This window comes from Trachurus trachurus (genome assembly GCF_905171665.1).
Source record: "Trachurus trachurus genome assembly, chromosome: 6".
NCBI lineage: Eukaryota > Metazoa > Chordata > Actinopteri > Carangiformes > Carangidae > Trachurus > Trachurus trachurus.
Genome location: NC_139897.1, coordinates 20,212,065 through 20,229,157, shown reverse-complemented (window position 1 = coordinate 20,229,157; position 17,093 = coordinate 20,212,065). Strand labels below are relative to the sequence as shown.

The following is a 17,093-nucleotide window of genomic DNA, read 5'->3' as shown; positions in this document are numbered from 1 at the left end:
CTAACCTTATTTAAAGGGGCTGAGAAAACCGGTTTGCTTACCATCTCTGGACCCTGTATGGGTCATTTATGCTTCTTTGTCACATTTAAAAACAATAATCGTAATATTCGCTCATTATTCCAAACAGTCTTGTTGGTGACCTAGACTGTAACAGAGAAACCTTGGTGTGGCCAATAGGGGAGGGATCCCACACCCAGGAGGGGCAGACGGGCAGTCGGAATACAGTTTACAACCAGCATAGAAAACTGTACAGCACACCGAGAGTAGGGGACTGTGATATTCACTGAGGCGCAGCAGCTTTTCTTTGTCCAGGAATGCACTGGCAGATTCAGACATGCCTGCAGGATGTTCTCATTGTCCTTTTCGGGTAATTAACATGTAGACTACTAGAGAGACCATCTCCTCCAGCTGCCCTCCTGGTTAAATGAGGATAAACATGGCAATAAAAGATAATACAGGAAAAAAACACCTGAACTTCACACAAGGTCCAAATAGTTGTTATTTCCGATGCGTTACTGTATATCTCCTGGACGCTGTCAGCAGATGGAGTTACTAATTGAATTTAGATGGGTTAGGAAACCATCTTCAACTGGCTCTATCTGATAAGGGGATATGAGATGTGGTTGAAATGATACTAACGAGTCAATATATGCTTTTTTCACTGCTGATATATTTTCACTCGTCATTGCAGGGAAGGCACAGGTGTAATAAAAAAAATATTAATGGAAACCCCATTGCTTGAAACGCTCCAGTAATAACATAAAGGGAGCTGAGCTGAGCTTTTCTTGCCTCGACATATTAAAATGTCCAGCATGAAGAGACTCCTATCACGGCAGTCATTTGTTTCTGTCTCTGTACTCAGTCTGTTTGGGGCCCCCAGGCCATAAGTGGACGATGAGAAGGACAAGTGCTAAAAACAGTCTGTCAGTGATCGAAAACAGACGGAGGGCAACCATTGCCCCCTCTGATAAGGAAAATGAAATTCCTCCCCAGCTTTATCAAGTTGGAAAATGGCACTAATGAAGGTATGCAAGATAGCATGTGCAAATCACACCTCAGGCAGGCTGGGATGACTACTAGTGACTTCTTACAGTTAAAGAGTTAGAGGGTTAGGAAAATCCAAACTTAAGCAAACTGAAGTCTTGACACCACAATGACCCCACAATTCAAACAGGCATGTACAATGTGGCACTGATAAACAGGTCCACAGAGCCAAACAGCCTCCAACAACTCAATTCAGTTTCATTTGTATAGCACCAAATCATAATCCACATTATCTCAGTGTTTCACTTTACAGGTTAAGGTCTTTTTGAGAGAAGCCTCAAATTTCCCACAAAGAGTAGCAGTTGGCCCTCTTCAATACATCTCTTTTCCAAAGAAATTGTTCATCATAGCAGGACTATTTAAAATATGAAATGAGGGCCACAGACTGAGTCACAATAAAACAAATACACTTTATTTTTCGTCTCTTTCTGAAATTCTTGAGAGTGGAGGCCCACTTGTCTGGCCCAATGGCACAGACCCAGCATCACGTCCGGACCGATTAAAACAGAATGTAAATGACCTTCGCTGCTCTTTCATCACAAAGCACTTCTTATGCTTATCCATGGCACTCTGCCCCTCCCTGTCTCTCTCTCTCTCCCACCTCTGTCATCTTGGAGAAGGGGGGGGGGGGGGGGGGAGTCATTAGGCATAAATGGGGAGGAGAGAGCAGCTAGTGGTTGCTATCGCCATGAAAGTCAGGGCAAAGCTCAGAGCCACTGAGAGATAGTAAGAGGACTACACTGGGGAACATCTGCCCAGAGAATACAATAGGTTTTCAGCTCATTAAGTTGGATAAACAAATGGCTTTCTGTAGGAGATGCTGAGAATCATGGGCATCAGCAGGCAAACACTGGAAAGTAGGTGTTTTTCAATGCTTATTATGATCGTCTTTACGCCTGTTATGTTTTCTGTCTCTTTCTGATGACTGTTGATGCTTATTATCTTTTTGAAATAACTCAACATCATGGCTGTTATGCCATCAAAGGGTGTAATTCAGCATCATAATCATCTAATTGCTGCTACATGCAGTTTCATATACTGATACAGTAATACAAAGATGTATTACATTGTTATAAACTTGTTTTGTTTCTTGCATATCATCAGGATCAATAACTCCAGAGGGGCGGTGGTGGAGAATTACAAGACGCCAACAGCCTGCTTGAGTGCACCCACTTTTCTGGCAATAAACTGATGAGGAGGACCACTGGCGTGTCAGAGACAGTGAGGAAGATGGGTAACGCCTTGAGAGGCGTCATCGCCTTCATTCCCTCAGAGCGCTGTCAACGCTTCCTCGTGGGGGATCTGAAGGAGATGCCTCTTGATCGGACTCTGGATCTGAGCAGCCGGCAGTTGCGACGACTACCTGCTGCTGCCTGTGTTTTTGACGAGCTGGTGAAGCTCTACCTGAGTGACAACAACCTCTGCACCTTACCTGCTGAGCTACAGGGACTGAGGAAGCTGCAGCTACTGGCCCTCGACTTTAACTGCTTTGAAGAGCTCCCTGCAGCTGTTTGCAGGTTGCCCCAGCTCGGCACCCTTTACCTGGGTAACAACAGGCTTTACAGCCTCCCCAGAGAACTGGGGGAGCTCAAGGAACTTAGCACTCTGTGGCTGGAGACTAATTGCTTCACTGTTTTCCCTAAGGTGGTTTCTGAGCTCCCTAATCTCAAGACCCTGCACTTTGGTTATAACCAGATACGGAGTTTACCAAAGGAACTCGGGCAGCTGGAGGAGCTAAGAAGTATCTGGCTTGCTGGGAACCAGCTGACAGAGTTCCCACCAGTGTTGCTGGAAATGCACTTTCTGGCTGTCATTGATGTGGATCGGAACAAAATCCGTCAATTTCCAGCCCTGTCTCACATGCAGGGATTGAAACTTGTCATTTATGACCACAATCCCTGCGTTAACGCCCCAGCAGTAGGCGAGGGTGTCAGGAGGGTTGGACGCTGGGCAGATAGCTCAGATGATGAGCAGGATGATGATGGGTCAAAAGGAGCCAGTGAGACTACAGCCGAGGTCAGGGAAATACAACCTGAAGAGGAGCAAAACATTTAGGGGTCAAGGGACAAAGTAACCTTCAGCTGTGACAAGGTCTGTCAGCACAGGACAGCATTCAAGTGGACACTTACAGTGAAGGAGTGTGTTGTACGCCAGGCAGGTCCATATATGGTAAAAACCAGTCAAATGAGCTTCAAGTAAAAAAAAAAAAAGTCCAGAAATCTGGTCTGAATGAAAAGGGACATTTGTATTTTGAAAATAAAATGCTTACTGTTTGGTTTCTGGCATGTACGAAATGTCAGTGTTTTGTTTGAAGTCTGTATATTATGGCCTCACACAGAAGTGACTTTGTAAACTGGTATTAACTTTTGACCAACTTCGGACCTAGTTTATCTAATACTGCAAGATGTCTATCTTTGGAGTTTTGCATGTAACAAATAGTAAGCAATGCTCGCAAGTACTGGTGTTGTTTTGGGACAGTAACACAGAATGTGACTCACACTTTTATTTATGCAGTTCCTTGTTATTGACGTTATTTGGGGGGTTATACGAATATGCTCGGTTTTATAACCATGATGTCACCAGATGCAGTGTACAAATTCAAAGGTTACCTGTCAGCACAAATTCTTGGAAAAAGTATAGGGAGAAATTGTTCTAGCAGGGTCGGAGATAATATACTGTATGACTGTAGCCTATGTACTTACTGTGGCTAAATACAGTGAGGTTTTTAATACAAGTGATGGATGGTTTAAGTCAATTAGTGCACTCCTTATCCAGACCAATGCATAATTCATGTGATAGATTGAGGCTGTGGCTTTGAATAAAGGCTGCTAATGGGCCTTAATATCATCACCACGGTTTTGATTTGAAACAGATCGTAAATGCAGCTCTCTCATTCCTCAATGTACCAGACAGATGTTCAGTAAACAAGACTCCATTTCATTGTTGAATATATCTTTTTGCACATTTTGCATAATTTTTAGATCTTTACAATGAGATATATAAATAGGCTGCTTAGCCATTTTACTGGGGATATGGTTATTTATAACAGCGTGTAGGCTACACACTGAACTACCGTAACTGCATCTTTATCTTACATTCAGCTTCCTATTCAAGGGAACAACACGTTGGTGTATGGTATGATTTCTACATGCTAATATATAAAGATAGATTTCTGTTTTATGATTCAAACGTATTTTGCACATCAAAGATAAAACTCATGCATGCTGTTATGGTGCCTTGTCACAACCACAAATCTGAAAATATCCTCATATCACTTCCATGTGTTGACTCACAAGATCCTGAATGAGTTGCAGAAGATAATGTGATCCTAAAGTATGAAGAATATAAATAAAATGCTCCACAAACTGGACATATATGGAAGTATAATCTTGGTTTAGCTATCTTTATCATTTTGATTTATGGCAATGAAACTTGATTATCTTGTGTATAAAGGGCATGCATAGTTAAAGCATAGCCTCATACTAGATGCTGAACGCATTTATCTTGAATACAAGTATTAAATATATTTTGTGTCAAACAATGCACATTTTAAATAATAAAAATAATAATGGCATACATTTTTCATTTGAGTCTGTATAAAAGTATGGTTCATTACAAACCCTGTCAACAAGGGATATGACTTGTGTAAGAGACATTAAAGAAAAACGTGCACTGCTGTATGTTTTTATTTGCTTAATAAGGTGTAAGTGCTTAAATAACATTTAACTTCAGAGGCATTTAGAAGAACATCCTAAAAGACAGAATTCAAGATGACAAATCGTGAGCGCTTCATATTAATATCTTTGGTACAAATCCTACATCAACACAACTTGAATAAACCTTTACATATACTTGCTTGAACCCTAAACTCCATTGAATTGTAGGTTAGACACATGGAGGCTGAGCAATACCCCCAACAATTGCAACACTTATCATCATTAGCTTTAGCAACAAGAGCCAACTTCATAACACTAACTCCCCTTATCGCACTCATACTGTATGGTCCTTGAGGTTACGGATATGTTTAATGACCCGACCTGTTAACAGACTTATATTACTCAAAATACCCATCTAAAATATCCTGGTTATTTATTGTAATGAAAACACACAAATAAATACAATTTCCACAACTTAAAACCAAAGAGTGTAAACTGTACAGTAACAGATACTGAATAAAAATGGAATGGAAACCAACTCTGTAAAAGTGTTTAACCCCTAAATTGATGTGCCACACTGAGACTGAACGTCTGTATTTGAGAGAACAAAAAATAAATGGGATAAATTCCTTTAATTCCTCAGGCTGGACTTTTTTTTGGGAATCTACTTCTAGGAAGTTATTAAAAACAAAGACTCTTTTTGGAGCAAATTATCCAAATCAAATTGCTGAGAGCACTTCTGGAAAAAAGAAATCACAAGGCATATACTGTATGTGTGTGCATGTAAAAGGCTGTGAACCAGTCAAGGAATTTCTAAATCCAGATTGACATTTTTGTTTGCAGCTACATTCAGAAACAATCAACTCTCCACTTCTATTTAACTTTGAACTGGTGAGTTAGAGTCAATAATATCTACTTGTGTTTTTTTTAATGGAGGGATTGTCAGGATGTGTCTGAGTTTAGTAGGCTGACCATGAATTTGACCAAGTATCACCCTACAGACCAATGTAACAATGTCAATGTAACAAACAGGTTCAACTGACTTAAAAAGGGCGTGTTAAATTGTCAGACAACGGCTGATTGTAGTGCCAGATCCCTGTTGACTATGTATACTGTTGGACAAGACGGACTGGAATGTAGCCACCTCCTTAAAAGGGCACAATCAAAAAACACAAGTGGCACAAACATAAGACAGTAACAGTGCTGTGGTCTTTTCGGACATTAAGCAGAGAGACGTAAGCAGAAGTCAAAGATACAATGAGGTAAACTTATCAAGACAAGACAATAAGCTGAAGTTTGTTAGCTAAAACAACACAGGTAGTTACTCTTTTCATGCACCTCTACTTGTGCCGACTGAATCTAACTTTTGCCAAGTTATTTCCCATATGCTGAGGAGTGATGGGAAATTATATGACATATTATCATACACTTTAAGCACGTGCAGCAACATGATTCACAGGCTCATCCAGGGCCCAGGTCTCTGGCGGAGCGTTGTCTCGCCCTGTTGAGGCAGGGGGCATCCATCCAACACATCTGAGCCACCTTTCTCACCAGGCCCCTCAGAGTCATGAGACTCTTTCTCCTTGGTATCTGGTGGCGCATCATCCCCAGAGGCATCGGAGATAACTGAGGGCTTCATTGATGACACTTCAGCCGCTGTGTCGCTTCCCTGGAAATCAGATTCATTCACAGAGCCGATCACTTTGGGAACATCAAGTTCCTTCTGCGAATTTTCCCTCTCCATGCGCTTCCGGACCTCTTCTCTCCTCTGCTGGATTCGGGTGTTGTCTCCTATCATGACTCTGACTCTCACTTGGTCTGGAGGCCAGATCCCGCCCCAGATGAACTGCAGGTAGCTGAACAGCACGATGACACTCAGGAAGGCAAAGTTGGTGGCCACGCCGATCACTGCAGATGTCAGGGGGAAGTTGTACAGAACGTAACGTATACCAGTGAAGTAGGCATGGATGCGGAGCTGAGATGAGTAGATCTGCACTCGCTTGGAGTGGATCTCAATGACAGCGCCAACAGTGGGTTGATAAGCATTCGTCTTGTAGTCTGAGAAGAGCTCGACTTCTATGAGCTGCTTCTGCTCAGCCATCCCACTCAGGAGCAAAGGAGAGAAGAGGAAAGTGCTGAGGGTCTGCAGGAGGCTGGAGCGGTAATGAAGCATCGTTGATCGCCCCACTGATGAGACAGCCTTCCCACCCTTGGTGTATGAAGTCATCTTGACCATGAACATACCCAGCATTTCATTCACAGGAGACTCTGGCATCTCTAACTCCAAAGAGACTCGATAAGGCTGGCCGAAAGCCATCACCTGGTCTCTCTCGTTCTTCATGAAAGAGATGTTGGCTTTGGGAAATGAACACAGTGGGGCTTGCTCTGAAGCTTCACAATCAGAAGAGTAGTAGAAGTGCACGGGCGTGGAGAAGCTCACGGTGGGCATGTAGGAGTAGTAGAAGCTCCCGTAGAGGAAGATGGACACCCAGAGCAGCAGACCCAGGACACATAACAGGATGGCAGCCTGAAACAGAGTCCGTCGGGCTTTGAGGAGAGTCACAGATGCCACATCGTGCATCCAGTGGAGAACGGGACCCATCTTGGCCCCCATCGATTCTGACCCGCTGGCTCCGGATCTTCTCCTGGTCCTGGTTTGGCTACTTATTCCTCCTTCGAGCCCCGCCGACTGCTGCCTCTGTGCTGGATCCCTGCGTTCAGACATTGATGGGAGGCTCCCAGTCCAAACTGTAGCTAATTGCTTATCTTCACCCTCCCATGTTACGCCTATTGAGCTACACACTCGAGATTCCGGGTGTTAGCTTTTGGTTCTGAACACTCGTAAAAAAGAGCGAAACAAAGAAAAAATGTTGGAAGAAAGAACGAAAAACACAATGACCTCGCTTCTATAGATGTAACGACGGTGTCTTCTACTAACGCTATGGTCGTAAAGTGTCTAAGCTCGTTAGCAACTTAGCTGGACTCGGCTCCTGCTGCTGCTGCGAAACAAAACATGACCCCGTGCGCGACCCGGAAGAGCACGCGGTGCTCTTCTGGCAGGCGGCGCTCATGCTGCGTTCAAGACAACTCGGAACTCGGAAGCTCCCAGTTGAAAATTCCGATGCCCTGCTGAAAGGTGTTCATTGTTGTTGTTAATGTTCATTATGATTCATTTTCAATAATAATAATGATAATACAATTACGAGAAAGATTATGTAGGTTGTTTGTTTGTTTTTTAAATAATGAAACAGATCATTTAAAATCGAAGAGAAATGACAAGATGAATTTACTGTGTCCATAACATCAGAAGGTAGGCTAATCTGCAACCGTATGTAAATGTTGCATCTTTGTAACGTAATGTATTTTGATATTAAAATGCATTTAAATAGATGTTTTATTGTTGACTTTGTGGTTCTGCACAGGTGCGTGTGTGACGTCAGACAACTAGTCGGGGTAGATTTTTTCTTTTCTTTTCTTTATTTTTTTTATTTAATTATTTTCTTTTTGTTTTTTCTCTCTATCGCTCTCTTCATTGTTTGATTGAGGGGGCGCTCGGTCGCAATTTTCCAAATAGGAGGTCGTAAAATCCGAGTGACGTCGAACGCAGCATCAGTCGCGACAACGACGACGCCAGCGAAGGCAGCAGTCAGGCCGAGGCCGTCAGACCAGGGATGGGTAAGAAAACTCGCCTCACAGGAGGAGCGGTCGGTCGGAGAACAATCCTACAGCTTTCACCTCCTGGGCTCCGCAGTGGAAACACGGGAGATAAAGACGAAGCACCCTCGGGATCTGACGGTATGTTTGTTTTTTAAACGTGTTATCAAAGACGGTGTTATCTCAGTGGCTCGTTAGCATCAGGGTAAGGTAACTTAGCTGAAGGCTAAATGGTCGCGGCATGATGGGTGGGCTCGCCTGTTAAAGAAAATAATTCACTCAATAATAGTAAGGGATTTAATTAGTTAAAATTTGATGTAAATGAATACGATGTGTACAAAAATACACAAGTGACCTTAGCACAAGATACGAAACCTTCATTTTTGCATGTAGCGGATACACCAGAAACTAGCTGCTAGCTTGCTAAGCTAGCGGATAATAAGCTAGCAGGTTTTGGTGACTTGCCAAATATTTATAGGCTTATAGCAAATGACTGCGCCGCTAAACCCACACGCAATTGACACAGTTTACACATAAATACTGCTACGTTATATTTGCTTCGCCCTTGGATTGTAAAAACAGGGCTCGTGTGGGCAAAAACACATTGGTTTCCACCCGTTAGCTGTTAGCTACTGTGTGACGTCAGGATGAAATATCTCGCTGCTGTTTAACATAAAGCTCAACATTAACCTATCTACTGATGTGAATTGCAGACGAACAGCAGGAGGTTGATGCACACAAATTCTTGAGACGCACCAACATGAAAGCTCCTGCAGTAAAGGCCACAGGTAAGGTCACCAAATGTGCTTTATGTGTGTGTTTCAGGCAGTGGAAACAAGTAACGCTTGTCCTGTGATTAAACCATGTTGTTTTTGTCTCCCATCTGTAGAGGGGTTGTCCCTGCTTGGCGCCTATGAGGATAGTGATGAAGAGGATGCTGGAGACTCACAGCGATCGACTGTGAATTCTCAACACAACCAGCCGGGAGACATCGACAGTACACTGGCCAATTTCATGGCTGTGAGTAAATATTACGCTGCACACCCCCTGTTTTGGTCACTGATTGTGAAACATAAGGAAAAGGACATGAGCGACATACTAACTCAGTTGTTTTTTATAATGTATTGAGGTGCATTACTTGTATAGAAATGCATTTTCCTGGTTCAAATCTGGGTGACAAAATGAATTCCTTCTAACCTCTCCTGTAAACTTGGTATAATAATGACAAAAGAGACAAAGCTGAGTTCTCCTGTCTATTATATCATGCAACATTACACACTGTTGGTTGTACAACAAAGGAAAGTATTTTAAAATATTTGTATGGCTATAGTCCATCTCAGATCTAAGCAGCCTGCAAATTTTGGTCTTCCGGGCCTAGTTTTTTCTTTTATCAATAAATTAATCATATTATCTGTGTGAAGACTTGTGCTTACAAGACTGCTGTTAATATTTTGATCCGAGTTATTGTCAGAAAAAAAATTGATTACTGTTGTTATTTTACCATCACAGGAAATTGATGCAATCACCACCCAGCCAACTCCAGATGATGCAACATCTCATCCTTCAGTCCCAACTGCTACCCCACCCAGACCTGAGGTTAGCGCTCAGCAGCCAGCTGCTGGTGAAGAACAGAAGCAGCAAAGTACAGATTTTGAGTACAACACTCAGTACTCACTAGCTGGAGGTAACTACCTACAACTCCCTTACATGCAGACCTAGCACTCCCAGTTCAATAGATGTACTTAGTACTTACATCGAGGTCTCCTACTGCACTGAAGCTCTCATGTTTGAACAAATACATTGTTACAATCTAGGCTTTTCTTTTCTTTGGTATGATGCTCTTGCTTTGTTAGAGTACAGTAGAGCTAGCTATTGCACAATAGTAATCAGGTTATACCCTAGAAATGAATGGTTTTTATGGGAAGAGAGTGTGTGCATAATATGTCATCTCAAATTTGCTGTATTTGTCACGTAGCATCTCGTGCATATGCTGTTTTGCAGTGGGTGTAGAGATGGGTGACTGGCAGGAAGTATGGGACGACAACTCTGGCTGCTACTACTACTGGAACACTGTGAGCAACGAGGTTTCCTGGGAGCTGCCACATTATTTAGCTGATCAGGTGCAAAGCCTGGAGAAAAGTGCCAACAGGTAAGAGTGACTGACAGAAAGACAGGGCATATTGACAGAAGCCTGGTATAACTACATAATCTGAAGTACACTTGGTTTTATTCCCACTTCAGAGATGTATTTGTGTGTGATGTTTTATGTATGTTTCTTTGAAGCTCTAGTGTCAATGGCAATGGCACAGTCCGTGGAGGTTATTACACTGAGGAAAATGCTGCTAATGCTGCGGCACCGACAACAGTGAAAGAGACCAAAGCAAAGGCAAGTTTCATTGAAGTCCTATGCAAATGTGAATCAGTTTTATTCTGTGGCATTTAAAGAGTCTTATTATGAGTTTTAATGTATTACTTTGTTGTTTTGTCCAAAAGGAGGTAATTGAGAGTGTTGTGGGGCTAACAAGCGAAGAGGAGGAGCGCCGTGGAGTGGCTGCATCCCTGCTCGGTCCTCTGATCCCCTCTGAAGTTAAAGAGGCAGAAGAAAAATGGAGAAAAAAGCTAATTAAAGGTTTGGATGAGCCAGAGAACAGTTTGGATTCTGACGGAGAGGGTGCACGCCCTGCGGGATCCCCCTCCACCACCCCTCTCCGTGACACGGATTCAGCTCCCACTGTCCAAAAGGATGTGTCTGCCAAGAAGCAGTCGGGAGACAACTCAGATGGTGAGGACGAGCCTGAGGAAGATACAATGGAGTTGGAACTGGCTCTGGAGAGGAAAAAGGTAGGGGTGAGAAGCCAGATTTTATATTTGCAACTTAAATAACTGACAGGAATGACATTGAAGTTGTCTTAGATTGCACAGTGGTGCCATTTCTACATTAGTAACATATTCACGTAAGCATGACCTGGTTTTAACCTCTCTCTAATGTCTGACTCCCAGGCTGAACTCCGCGCACTGGAGGAGGATGGGAGTACTGGGGCGTCCAGTCCATGTTCTGAGACAAGTCAAGAGGCCTCTAGTTCTCGTGCTCTTCTGCTAAAGAAAAACCGCTGGAAGACTGCCTTCCCCTCTGTTGCCAGCCCAGACTCTAACAGCAGAAGCTCAGATGTACAGGACAACGCAGAGACCGGTAAGCTGAAATGTTAACATGTGCTAGTGCTGGGTGATGTGTGTGATAGTTTAGTAAATTACATTAAAGAGATCCTACAAAGCAGTGCTTTCATACAGAAATGATTGCATTCTTAAATCCAACTTTTGTGTCTTATAGCACCCCCTAAAGTCCTGGAGAATGTGGCAGAAGGAGAAGAAAAGGAAACGGACAATGCTGAAGAAAAAACTGTTTCAAAAACTTCGGTAAAGGAAGAAGACACATCAGAGCTCAAAGTGGAAACGCCCGAGCTCAAAGTAACAGCAATGTTACTATTACTAACCATAATAATTATTGCAGTCTCTCTAAGTACATTTTGTAATCCTGAAAAAATATCTAGTTTCAGATTGGAGAATTAGCCAACACCTTAACCAGCAAGATGGAGTTCCTCGGGATCAATAAAAAGGCGATTTCAAACTTCCAGTTGCTTCTGCTACAAACTGAGGTGAGAGGATGGTTTGCAATATAACCGTAGCTTCCAGTTGTAGTGATCTCTGTGAGACTTATAAAATATTTAATGCTTAATTTTATTTCATATCATTTTTACACACAGCCATGTGGTAGTACTTAATATTTAAAATTCTCATAATAATCCATCACATGGTGTCATTCTGGAAGCTCACTGTAATTATTCTACTGCTATTCATCTATCTTGTTGCTCTTGTATCTCTTTATTCCTTTACCTCTTTCTGGGTTTTTATCTCACTCTTGTCTCCTTTTGTCCCCTCTCTTTCTCCTTTTTGCCTTTTATTTTTGATATTTTCCTTCCAGACTAGGATCGCCGACTGGAGGGAAGGCGCTCTGAACGGGGTCTATCTTCGCCGCAGGCTGCAGGAAGCTGCCGAACACATAAAATATTACGAACTTAACGCCACCCCTAAAGGCTGGTCCTGCCACTGGGACAGGTACGCGCTCCTTACCTTTCACACCTCTAAACTCCCTCGTCCCCCACAAATCTTACCGTGTGACTACACCCCGTTATTGCCGAGGTTGCAGACTTTGTAACATGACTTGGGGAGAAGCTTAACGAGTTCGAGTGGATTGAAACAATTACCAGAAACAGACTCTTCAGGTTTCTAAGATGCAATCCTGGCACTCTGCCTTGCACGCACTGATAAGGGAGCATCCACTCAGGGCCAGCCTGCTTCCTGTAAAAATATACCTGCCACAGAGAGGACTCCCTCTCCCCATAACAGACTGTTGAGCCCTTTTGTTGTGAGGGCAGATGTAGACTGGTTATGGGTCCAATCAGAGGAAATTTGGGGAGGGCGGAGGGGGTGGGGGGTATGGTAAGAAGGTTGGTTCCGTCGGGGAGCTTTGAACTTTACAGGACTACAACCCCCAGAAAGCAATGCAGACAGAGTGATGCCCCGGAAAGCGACGAGTGTCACGCATCAAATAAAAGGTGAAGATGGAGCAATGACGGGAATCCAGCAGGTCAGACCAACTCTATTTCATATGTCTTCCTGTTTTTTTATTTTCTTCTTTCTGATGTGAAACGAGTTGATTGTGTGCTTGTTATTTTCTGACCTATGTTTGTTGATGATGATGATTATGATGATGATGATGATGATGATGATGATACTTCCTCCCTGGCGACTTCCTGTGTCTGGGTGGGAATGGTTGTCTAAAAAGGAACAAATGTGACAACCATGGTGTGAGCTGCTGAATGCTACTTTCAGGACCTAAAGATGATTTGTTTTTGCTTTATTGATTTTAAGAGCAAGGTGGGTCCCCTATCCACATTCATAGCCACACTCTAATTGGGCTCTTCTTCTGGATGGCTAAAGTTGCCGTCCACGTCAACACCACTGCCCCTTTACTGTGGCCACTATGTCCACTCCCTTGCCCTACAGTCCCAGGGTATCATGTCACTCAGCCAGTTGCCAGGCCAGCCGTTGAGACTCTTGCCTTCTATCTCTGTTGTCCCACTCTTTAGAGAGCACAGGCGGTATTTCTATGTGAAGGACCGGACCGGTGAATCCCAGTGGGATTTCCCAGCAGAAGAGGACAAGGAGGAAGACCCGAAAGGCGGCCAAGGGACCCAGACGCAGACGTCCGGTCAAGGAGATGCGAAAACATCGTCTTCATCCTCTGGTGGGGCTACAGGTCTGTCTATTAATACAGCTGCCGTGTCTTATTTGTTTATTTAACAGGGACAGTGCACAGCTCTCAGCCGTACCAGAATTAGCTACTAGCTAAATTTCATCTGTAGGAACAAATAACATGAACGAATGAATAACATCTAATACAGACAAGCACATAACAAATATATAAAAACATCATCACAAAAGCAGCCTTTCAAACAACAATAACAAAGTTTCACACTCTTAAAGCAGAAGTGAGTGATCCGGTCGTTTTCGCTAATGCTGCGTTCCAGGCAGGCTTTTGAAATCGTAAATTACAGCTTCAAGTCACAACTTACGACTTTGTAGCGTTCCAGGCAACCCACTCGTGTTTTTCCGACCTGTTTTACCGGTGAAAGTCACTATAACGGCCACTCGTAACTTCCGACCGGTGAACTCGTACCAGATCGAACTGGTACCACTTCACGGTCGGAAAAATACGAGTTTCCTTGAACGCACCATAACAGTCCTCGTCGCTACGTCACCACATTCACGGCGTTCCTTGGCTGCACACACAGCCCTGCATGCCGTTCTCTCTCCTCATTGGATAAAAACTGTAGGATACGATAAATGTTTTCTCTTCGGCTCAGAGCAGAGCAGAGGGACTGAGAGACCCGTGTTTCAGTCCAAACACTCTATGTAAGTGATTGCTGTCGGAAGATATAACTATTTAAGACTTATATTAACACAAATATATCACTCACTTCTGCTTTAAAACACAACAGCAAGAATAAAATCACAATGTCAAGACACAATAGACAGGGTGTCAAATCTGTTGTCAGGTCTCTTCTTAAGTGATTTTTGAGAGGAAAAATCTGAACTGTCTCCTTCAGCACTGCTTTGCTGCAAATAATAAACTGTCCCCATGTTCGTCCCCTTTGTTGTTTCCCTGTCTCAAAAACAGGATCTACTTTTGTTGCTACTGCCCCACCAGCACCCCCGCAGCCCAGTGCATTTTGGTCCCCAGCCCAACCTCCTCTTCCTGACAGCCCACCTCCTCCACCTTCCAACTACCCCCCACCTCCACCCCTTCCCCCTGGCTCGCCCCCTCCCCCTCCTCCACCCCCTGACAGTGATGGAGAGATCATGGAGGTGGAGATGGAGATGGATGATGATAATGACGGGGAGCCTCCAGCCCCTGGAACTGAGGAAGACGGCAGTGGGAGACCTCCTTTACCTCCAAATGCTTTGAAGGTATTGGCATAATCAACTTTCTTTTGGCTATTTTGCCTTTATTAGGACAGGACAGAGGCTGGATTCAAACCCAAGGCCACTGCAATTGGCACTAAGCCTACATGGTGACCCACTGGGGCACCCTATCAAATTTCCTCCTTCCTCAATAAGTCTATATCTGTTAATATTCTGACTGATCATTTTACATGTTTCAATCAGAGTAGGCAAGTTCATTATTTTCATCATTGAATTTATCATGAATTTCTTGTCACTCTTGTCACACAGATTGCAGAGTCATCGGGGAAAGGTCAGAAACGTAAAGCCAGTCAGATGAATAAAGCCATTACTATTGGCAGCAGTCCCATTCTCTACACCCAGCCTGCTGCCAGTGCAGGTAAGCAGATAATAAAGACATATTTGTCATTTCTGTTATAAATTATGTGATGGGGAATTTTTGTTGCTTTCCCTTATAATCTATGTCCAATTGCTAAAAAGAAAAAAACAGGAAGCAAAATGTAATTGTTTATGCCATAATACTAAGGTTTCTCTTTGCCTACAGCTCCTCTCATGGCAGCAACTGCCTACTGGGGTGTGCCGGCTGTCGCTGCTCCCGTGGTTCCTTGTGAACCCCCGCTCCCACCCGTCCCGGCCCTACCTCCTCAACCACCACTGCCACCATCCCAGCCGCCCTTCGAACCTCCGAAAGCCCCGCCCGCAGACAAGACCAAGAAAACCAAAAAGGACAAGGTTAGTATTGGAGTTTACATTACACTTGAAGTGTCACAAGACTGTAGTAGAGAAAGCTTTGTTTTAACACTATCAATATTCGTCATAAATCTGCAGCATATCATGTCTCTATAATGCCAAATGTTAAATGTCACAGAAAAGAAACTGCAGCTGTTTTTTTCCTGAATTGCTCTGCAGTCAAAGAAGAGTAAGACCAAAATGCCTTCCCTGGTGAAGAAGTGGCAGAGCATCCAGAAAGAGTTGGATGAGGAAGAGAAGAGCAGCTCCAGTGACGAAGACAGAGACCTGCTCAACAAGAAGAGTATCGAGGATTGGAAACAACAGCAGCTCACGACGTACGTGTCCACACATCATCATCTTAGCAGTCAAAAAATGCAATGGTTAAAATTGATGAGTTATTTGTTTCCATTTTGGTAACCTCAAGCTAAATGTTGTTGTGTTTTTATTTCTCCAGAGGAAAAGCATCAAAGAATGCCAACTTTGAGATCCTTCCCGATGACTGGCGGCAGCGACTGAAGAAACGGAAGTTGAATAGCACGTAACATCTGGCCCGGGTCATAAAATGCCCACTCCACATTTTTTAAATCCACTCCTGTCACTACCATAAAGTCATCCTCCCCCCTTTTTTAAGTTTTGTTCAGTGGTCTGTGGACTTTTTCTACCATTTTTCATGCTCATGATGCAGACATGTAAAGGCCCCCCACATGGCAGGCCATTCACCAGAGGGGTTGAATGTCCTTTTTTTTTTTTGTCCTGTTTTTGTAGCCAAAATTGTAAATGTGCCAAATGTCTTGGGTTTAGTAGTCTGTCAGTGGTGAACAACACCGCCTTGTAGATGACCGCCACAGTTTGTTTGGAGGGATCATCTATTTTATTGAACATTTTTACAACTGTGTACATAAAAATGTATAGTGGGTTAAGCCATGTTTTCGGAAAGGGGAGGGAATGTCACCGAGCTTGTATATTTTGTAAAAACGTTATTAAATGGTTTTTTTTGCAATGACCAGTCTCTCTTTGTGTGGTTTGACATGCACTGATTTTTTTTTATTAAATGTTGTATAAGAAAAATTGTTTTACACACTCCTACATTTTTGTTTTTGTTTCCTGGTTTGAGAGCTGCTTCTTTGGGTGGGCATCTCCATGGCAACCGTGACGTTGTTGATACAACCTGTTGCCTGGTAACATACGTCGCCTACTTGGAGAAAGATTGTTCCACTTGTAGTAGCCCAACAAGTTTGATTTTCGGTCATTTTGTTTATATACCGGCTCTCTTTTTTTTGTATTGAAGGTTTGAAGGTGCAATTAAAATGTAACCGAGGTAAGTGGCTGTCAACACTTGACGAAAACGTTGTACACGCTGCCAACAGCATGGTAGCAATAGAAGCAATTGAAGCAGGCAGCTAATGCTAATGTTAGCACCAACAAAAGGCAGTGGGGGCGCATGTAATGTTGCGATAAAGTTTCGTGTAAGTTACTGGATTTTTT

The 17,093-nt window shown here is 43.3% G+C and overlaps 3 protein-coding genes across 7 annotated transcripts; 2 read left to right on the top strand and 1 right to left on the bottom strand.

Moving 5' to 3' along the window:
- Positions 1–2,235: 2,235 nt before the first annotated feature.
- On the top strand, positions 2,236–3,099 carry lrrc10 (leucine rich repeat containing 10; the record flags this gene model as incomplete). Its single annotated transcript, XM_083974097.1, has 1 exon — positions 2,236–3,099. The coding sequence occupies one exon, from the start codon at positions 2,236–2,238 to the stop codon at positions 3,097–3,099; it is 864 nt and encodes a 287-aa protein (XP_083830223.1).
- Positions 3,100–4,780: 1,681 nt separating this feature from the next.
- LOC310987697 (seipin-like) lies at positions 4,781–7,707 on the bottom strand. The gene has a single exon (XM_083974090.1). The coding sequence runs from the start codon at positions 7,423–7,425 to the stop codon at positions 6,154–6,156; it is 1,272 nt and encodes a 423-aa protein (XP_083830216.1). The 5' UTR covers positions 7,426–7,707; the 3' UTR covers positions 4,781–6,153.
- A 614-nt stretch (positions 7,708–8,321) lies between these two features.
- On the top strand, positions 8,322–16,596 carry fnbp4 (formin binding protein 4). 5 transcript variants are annotated; one of them, XM_083974074.1, is made up of 17 exons: positions 8,322–8,495; positions 9,068–9,142; positions 9,244–9,374; positions 9,864–10,038; positions 10,356–10,503; positions 10,638–10,740; positions 10,848–11,195; positions 11,355–11,544; positions 11,683–11,819; positions 11,903–12,007; positions 12,334–12,467; positions 13,502–13,659; positions 14,593–14,882; positions 15,147–15,255; positions 15,421–15,608; positions 15,786–15,943; positions 16,063–16,596. In XM_083974074.1, the coding sequence occupies exons 1-17, from the start codon at positions 8,372–8,374 to the stop codon at positions 16,148–16,150; spliced, it is 2,661 nt and encodes an 886-aa protein (XP_083830200.1). In that variant the 5' UTR covers positions 8,322–8,371; the 3' UTR covers positions 16,151–16,596. The 5 variants fall into 5 exon arrangements, with proteins under 5 accessions (XP_083830200.1, XP_083830201.1, XP_083830199.1 ...); XM_083974075.1 differs by having other exon boundaries at positions 10,848–11,201; positions 11,683–11,768; positions 13,502–13,671; XM_083974073.1 differs by having other exon boundaries at positions 10,848–11,201.
- Positions 16,597–17,093: the final 497 nt, after the last annotated feature.